Genomic DNA, 8,140 nt, shown 5'->3' with positions numbered 1-8,140 from the left:
TTGAAAAAAAATGTGATCATATGAACTGATGGAAAAGGAATCATGTAAGATTCTATATGATCTAAACAAAGTATTATGCTAAGAGGGAAACTGAGCTGTCACAAGGTCAGCTTTAAGCCCTATTGCTATTTGTCATCCTGTTGATGGTGGGTTCATTCAGGGCAGAGCCGGCAACCTCTGTCACTAAGCTTGAAGACAGAGCCATCCATATCCTACAGCTAATTTAGCTGGCTTCGTATCAGCACACATACACCAAGCACTTTCTGAAGGACAAGGCTGACGGACATTTTTATTAGCAATAATTTCTGCCTTCTTCAGATTATCTGAAGATTTAAGGTCACATAATCACCCTCTACGTCACAGAGTGGAGGAACAAGCTAAGAGGCTCTAAATCCCTCTTAACGCTTGCTTCTTCCCTATCAGCAAGATTAGAGCAGTTAATAGCCGTCTGGGGACTATGCTCAGACCCCAAAGGCTAGGCTGGACTACCTGCCCCAGGGCCTGAGCCGGCAGCTCTGAAACCAATGCCTTGCCCCTAGACGTGCTGGTTCTGGCCAGTTTGAGACAGTGCAGGGCAAGTGATCCATCCTCTTAGCGGCAGTGAGCAGACTTGGGATCCTACAGCAGCCAGGAAGGAAAAGCAAGAAGTCTACCTCCCGCGGCCATGCTGAAACAGAGTGAGAGGAGGAGGTCTTGGAGTTACAAGCCCTGGAATACTTGGGAGGGTGAGAACACACCCCAGGCGGAAGGCAGCCAACGCCGCAAGAGCACCTCCTCCGTGGGGGGCCGTTCTGGCTCCCAGGCCAGCATCCCACTGTGGAACGAGCTCAGCTATAACTACTACATCGAGGAGGATGAAGAGGAAGAATGGAAGGATGAACTTGCTGAGGAGGACCAGCAGCCAGAGAGCACTGCCACCCGGCAGAATGGTCACAACAACCCTCCAACACCATCGTCCACGCTGAATGTGAACGTGGGCGGCCAGAGCTACCGGCTGGACTACTGCGAGCTGGCCTGCTACCCCAAGACGCGCCTGGGTCGCCTGGCCACCACCACCAGTCGCAGCCGCCAGCTGGGCCTGTGCGATGACTACGAGGCGCAGACGGATGAATACTTCTTCGATCGCGACCCCGCGGTCTTCCACCTCGTCTACAACTTCTACATGTCCGGGGTGCTGATGGTGTGCGACGAGCTGTGCCCGCGCAGATTCCTGGAGGAGCTGGGCTACTGGGGCGTGCGGCTCAAGTACACGCCGCGCTGCTGCCGCATCTGCTTCGAGGAGCGCCGCGACGAGCTGACCGAGCAGCTCAAGATCCAGCGCGAGCTGCGCGCGCAGGCGCAGGCTGAGGAGGCCGAGGAGCTCTTCCGCGACATGCGCTTCTATGGGCCACTGCGGCGTCGCCTGTGGAACCTCATGGAGAAGCCCTTCTCCTCGGTGGCTGCCAAGGCCATCGGGGTGGCTTCCAACCTCTTTGTGCTCATTTCCGTCGTGGCGCTGGCGCTCAACACCGTGGAGGAGATGCAGCATCAGGCAGAGGAGGGCGCGGGAGGTGGAGACCCTCGGTCCATTCTGGAGCATGTGGAGATGCTGTGCATCGCCTTCTTCACGCTGGAGTACTTGCTGCGCCTTGTGTCTACACCGGACCTACGCCGCTTCGTGCGCAGCGCCCTCAACCTGGTGGACCTGGTGGCCATCCTGCCACTGTACTTGCAGCTGCTACTCGAGTGCTTCACCGGCGAGGACATGTTTCACGGAAAGGGCTCACCCCACGAGCACGATCTGGAGACGGTGGACCGCGTGGGCAAAATGGGACAGGTGCTGCGTATCATGCGTCTCATGCGCATCTTCCGTATCCTCAAGCTGGCGCGCCACTCCACTGGGCTGCGTGCCTTCGGGTTCACACTGCGCCAGTGTTATCAGCAGGTGGGCTCCCTGCTGCTCTTCATCGCCATGGGCATCCTTACCTTCGCTGCGGCCGTTTACTCTGTGGAACACGATGTGCCCGGCACCAACTTCATCAGCATCCCTCACGCGTGGTGGTGGGCCGCGGTGAGTACTTGGGCTCTAGGCTTTTCTATCCTCTTCCCCCAGCCCAGCAGAGCCTGTACCTTTCTCTCCTTGGTTATCAAATAACCAGCTGTGCTCCCTGATCCATTGCTGCCTCCAGCTAACAAAACAGGGGTAGAAAATAAAGGGTAGGATAGCTGGACGCTGGAGTCCAGTAAGAAACTTAGATTGACTTGACCCTGGGTATCTCGAAATCTAGATTTAGTCGTAAAGCCATTAATAGGGAGACAGCTGTTGAGGATTCATTGTTTATGAATATGAGATGACGCATCATCATTTACCATGTAATGAACACTTAATGCCCTAAATGATTTATAAAGCTTATTCCACTTCAGTCTCAAAATCCTTATTTTTAATCATCCCCTTCCTTTCTTTCTCCTAAAAGAGGACAAATAGAAAGTGGCTTCCATTTTTTAAGGAAACTGTAGATTTACTCAGAGAAGGAGGTGACAATTGGCTGAGCAATAGTGACCAAAATGCTGTGGCTGCTGGTTCTGGTTAAATCTGTGGAAGGAAGAATCTAAAACTAAGACTTGCTCCAACTTTACTAAAGTTCTTTCTGGATCAGATATTATTGACATGTTTTGCAGCTAGAAAAATTCAAGTACAGAGACTGCATGTGGTCATACAGCTAGAGATGATAGACCCAGACTGAAACTCATGCCTGTCTAATCCCCAAATCCAGGCCCTTTCCACACCCCAGGACAGTCTCTCTCAGATGTTAGGTCTTTCGCATGCCTTACCTAATTTGTACTTAGTGTATTAGTTATTTTTAATCACTGCTTTCTTTGCTATTTGCCTTTTCATAATAACCTATGCCATTTACTCAAATATCTTATTCCTGGTGTACTGGATGAACTCCTAGAAATAAACACTAATCAGATCTTCTAAGATCAATAAATAAGTTGACATACACATACACACAAAGAGCAAAGAACTGGATGTATTGTTTCCTTATTTAAGTATATTATGATGCCCTCAATGACATTAAGCAAATCTACCCAGTTTTCCCATGTTAAAACATAGGTATTTTCAGGACCAGTAGTTGGCATAATGGCTTTGTTGCTGGACTCTCAGGTAGTTGACCATGGTTCGAGTCCCAGATTCGGTAGCTTAAACTCATGCTGGGCACATGTGTGTGCATGCCCAAGATCCCAAGAAGAGGATGGAGGAGAAGGGATTGAGGCATAGCTATTCCCCCAGGGGTGATTTCTCACTTTCTGTCTCTCTTTCTGGTGAGCTCATGTGTCCTATAGCAAAAACCTCTCAAAAAAAAAAAAAAGGTATTTTCAACATTAACACTTGGTATGTCAGAACACATAGTCTAGTGTGAACTTCTATTACAAAGGAACCCAGGGCAATTAACAGTGTAGTCTAACATTATGGAAGATTTAAAGCATCTGATTCTAGTTCCAGATCTGCCAATCAATTAAGACCTTGAATAATTAACTGAAACCTTACTCCATCACTCCTTGTTCTTGGTTTTCTTATCTCTCAAAGGAGACATTGGACTTTTAGAGCTCTACAGTTTAGCGAGTCTTTCTTCCCTTGAAAATGAAAAGCTCGTGTGTACAAGGATTCTGACCTTTCTTCAGTGGCAGGGTGACATCAGGTTCTTTCAAATAAGCTAGCCAAATGCTATTCTACTGATCATATTCCAAATGACAAAAGGTCATTCCCATAGTAAATAAATCGTGTGTACAGATGGCACTCATGGAGGTTGACTTGTCCCTAGCAAATGACATTTACTTTGGAGGGGACTAAAGCAGGAAAAAGCAAATCCACATGCTGATGATTTAGTACAAAGTTTTAAAGTCTAATTTTCATTCATCCAAATATCTTAAAAGGCCAGAATAAATAGGCACTGAACCCAGTGGATTTTCTGTACTACAGTTTGAACCTGTGAAACTTTTACACCTTATATATATTAATGTAAATATTTTAATAAAAATTAAAATTAAAAAATTAATTTTTAATAAAAATCAAAATCCAGTATTGGATTTTTATACTTAAAATTTTCCTGAAGTAAGTCTCCATTGATTTAATTTTTTGATCTGTTTAATGTAAATTGAAATCCAAAAAAAATTTTTAAAGAGATTTTTGCTATAAGGCACATGTGCTCACCAGAGAGACAAAGAGAGACTGAGAGACAGAAAGCAAGAAATCACCCCCCTCACCCAGGGGCCATGGCCACGCTATAATCCATTTTCCTCCCTTCTCTTGGGGTTTTTGGCATACACACACATGTACCCAGTGTAAGTTTCAAGTCTCTAGGTTTGGGACCCGAACTGCCATCTGCCATGTGGGAGTCTAGTGACATAAGTATTATGCCATCTGCTGGTCCTGAAATCCAGAAATTTATATGATCTCATTTTGGGTTAGTCTCATAGCCCAGTGGTTAAGGGAATAGGATCCCATGTGGCTGACCACAGTGAATCCCAGCCCTGGAGGCTTGAAAAACATGTCAGATGTGTATGCGTGTCCAAAATTCTGATGGGACAGAGAAATAGAGAAGGAAATGCAGTGTACCCACAACCCATTGAGGAGTGCTTCACACTCTGACCCCCCCAACTCCTGACCTCTTTCTGGCAAGCATACATGCCCTCTGGCTATTTATGTAAATAAATAATCCTCTATTATTTTAACTGAAACTATTTTACTCAAGATCAACGTTCTCCATACATTTTACAACCGAAATTGAATCACCAGTTTTTATCTATAATGAATTTTACCAATTATTGATTTTACCAATGTGAGTTTTCTTTTGTAAGTCATTATCTCTATCAGGTACTATTTTTATAGACCAAAGTGCCACCATTTCAATCTTCCTATTTGCTGACCTGACCCTTTACCAATGACCTTTATCCATGTATTGTCTAAGAATTATACATGCCAGTCAAAATTATTATGATTTAGATAAAAGATGAATAATTTGTTTATAAACTCTGAAAACAATAGGAGCAATTTCCCTTGAAGACTATAAGTCTGCACTATTACCTAGAGCCGTTATGTCAATATAGTTCATCTCTATACTTCTGATTACCTGGGTTCATATTTTCAGTAGAACAAAGAAGGAAAAGCACTGGCAAAATGAGGTAGACAAAGTGCCTTGGTTCCTATATGTGTATGCAAAGTGAAAAGATACAAAATATTAGGACTAATTCCTCATGCAACCACAAAAATCCATCTTACTCATTTATTAAACAATAAGTTTTTTGCACCTCCAGTGTGCCAAGTAGTTTTCTAAACACTACAGATACAGAATGGTAGAAGACCAAAAAAAAAAAAAAAGTGAAGTTCTTTGTCTTATGGAACTTGCATTCTAATGGGGTGGTGGAACCTACATTTAAGGGGATAGTCAGAAAGCCCTGTTTGAGAAGATGACATTGAGATAAAATCTGAGTATTGAGGAGAAACTCATCCACATGATTAAACATTCATAAGAATCCTAGAGGTAACTCTGATCCAATGATCTCTTAAGTATTTTATTGATCATACATCTTATAATTCAAAAGAATTTGAGCATATACTATGATAAATTATGTACTCAGTTACTAAAAATAAATTAGAAGACACTATTTTCTTTAAGCTTTTGCCATAGGGTATATGTGCTCACTGGAGAGACAGAAAAAGACAGTGAGAGGGAAAATGAGAAATCACCCTCCAGCAGAAATAGCCACACCAACAATCCCTTCTCCATTCTCCTCCTGGGGTTTTGATTACACACGTTCAACATGCATTTCAAGCTGCCAGTCTGGAACTTGAAATTCGGTCGGCCATATGTGAGTCCACACCTTAACCACCATGCCACCTACTTATTAACAGAATAATCATGCATTAGAAACCATCTCCCAGGCAAGCCCCACAGTGCAGTGGTTAAGTGCACTGTAGTTTGGGAGCCAGATCCCACATGACTGACTGTGGTTCAAGTCCCAGCTCCATGGGCTTAGGAAAAAAACACTATGTGTGCATGCTCCTAATCCTGATAGGATGGAGAAATAGAGTAAAAAGGATTATGGTGTGATCATGCCCCATTAGGCAGTCCTCTCTATATACAGAACTGGATCCAATAATACCATCATTCTACCACAGTAGAATATTACTGCTCAAATGTATTATATACTTCAGAAAACATACATCTACAAATTGAAATTTTAAACGTGAGGTAAGGGAAAATATGACTACTATTCTTTCACCACTCCAGAGCTGTATCCTTTGTGAATATCGACTCTGCCTTGAAGACAGATACTATAATTCATTCTGTTGTGTGTTTTTAGTACTTTCAGACAACCCCAAATCTGATTTTCTTTTAACAATCTTGCCCTCTTTCTGCTAAGGATCCTGCAACCTATGTCTGTAATTCAACTCAGGGTTTTAAGAGGAATACAGTAATTTTCATTACTGTGAAATCTTCTACAGCTGCAAATACAAATTCCTTATGGACATTTGTCAGCAAATGCTCATGCATTAGGATATAAGACAGATACATCTTACTTGTCTGTCAAATGGAGATTATTTGTGAGTGCTAATGCAATAAGAAATGTATGTAAAATGCTAGCCTGTAGTAAGTCTGTAGTAAGAAACTACCATAGCTGCCTAGTTAATATCCTTTATGACATGGTAATAATAACCTTTGCTTCCAGCCTCATTTGAGGAGAAAACAAAACAGAAGTGATTTTTTGTGTACTAGGGAAAAGAGAGAGAGATTATGAAACATACGGAAGGGTCAGCTGTTCTATCCTGGGAGAACTGAGTATTCAGATAAACAGGCCCACGCCTGGAGCAGCTCCTGTCATCTGGGGTCCCCTGGGTTGCCTGGGTGTGGAAAATGGCACAACTCAGCAAGAACAATTAGCTCTATGATGAGCTGTAATCACGGGCCTCCTGCGTGGGTATGTTTTTGAGTAGAAAAGGGCAACTGGACTTCAACAAACCATTCCCTTCTGAGCATTTCAGAGCAAGTTAAAGCTTTAGAAATCAAACAGGAAACTGTGTCGTGAACTCATTCCTTCAAAAACAAAAACTCTTCAGAAACAAAATTTATCTCTAACTGAATCAGATAACTGTGCCCCAGAAACCTTGCCCCCATATTTATTTTCCTAAAGTATGTTGTCATTTCATCGTGAAGAGGCAACAATTAAGAAATCACTGAAATTTATTTTATTTTGTCTTCTTGATTGCTTTGAGAAAACATATTTAGAGAGAATTACTCAGGAAAGCAAACAAGATGGATATTTCAAAGAGAGGAGATTTGATACTAGGAAATAGGTAGATAGATGTTAGAAGGCTGGACGAGCATAAAGGAGATAACCCAGAGCGTGGTAACTGCAGGGAGGAGCCACTGGCCCTATTTGAGAGAATGAATTAGAGAAGAATCTAGGAGTATAGAGCAGTAGCCACTCTGCTGCTGTCATGGGGAGTCCAAAGATGGTACCCTGAGGCTGGTGCCAAGAGTGCTGAAAAATGTCTGAGCCACAGCTCTCTGCTGTTACTGGAGGGTTGATGGAGGAAACCAGAAACAGGAATAGAGACCCTTAAGTTCTCATCCCACCTTCCGGTCTCCCATCAGTGTCTCTCATTGGCAGAACATACCCAGAACACAGGGACAAGGGAATCCGGAATCCACAAAGTATAATTTACAGACTCAGTCATAGAATTATAGAACAGAACAGAAGGGTGTCAGACTTAGGGCTAAGAGTCATGGGGCTAAGGTCTCTTCTGGCACAGAAGGTGTTAAATTACCTTGGCCCCTCAAAAATGGCACAGGAACTAAAGACGGGGCGAAGGTTCTTAGGTAGTGTCAGGGCATTTGATCTTGGGGGGTTCCTGATTTTGGAGTAGTCTCCCTTTATGTTTTAAAGTCTGTGCCTTCTGTTGACCAACATGCCTTGACTAGAACATGACTTGTGGAAGGCAGGGAAGTACCAAGTATGCTATGGATGCAGAGGGCATTATTACTGTGTACGATTCTGTGGGTAAATTAATAGATCTCAAACTTGCATTTGTGGGTTTGTTTTAGCTTGTGCACAACCCCCCCCCCCGATTGCTTATTTTTTGCTTTTGTCGAACCGG

General features: G+C 43.5%; 1 protein-coding gene across 1 annotated transcript in view; it reads left to right on the top strand.

The window, feature by feature from the left end:
• The first annotated feature begins 506 nt into the window (after positions 1-506).
• The window catches only part of KCNV2 (potassium voltage-gated channel modifier subfamily V member 2), an 11,822-nt gene continuing 4,188 nt past the window's right edge, over positions 507-8,140 (top strand). Inside the window, exon 1 of the mRNA XM_006152440.1 lies at positions 507-2,050. Within this exon, the coding sequence (XP_006152502.1) occupies positions 665-2,050 (1,386 nt within the window). The 5' untranslated portion in view covers positions 507-664. The remainder of the gene's footprint in view (positions 2,051-8,140) is intronic.

Source organism: Tupaia chinensis, unplaced genomic scaffold (assembly GCF_000334495.1).
Source record: "Tupaia chinensis unplaced genomic scaffold, TupChi_1.0 Scaffold000354_1, whole genome shotgun sequence".
Lineage (NCBI taxonomy): Eukaryota > Metazoa > Chordata > Mammalia > Scandentia > Tupaiidae > Tupaia > Tupaia belangeri.
This window is presented reverse-complemented; position numbering and strand designations above follow the sequence as displayed.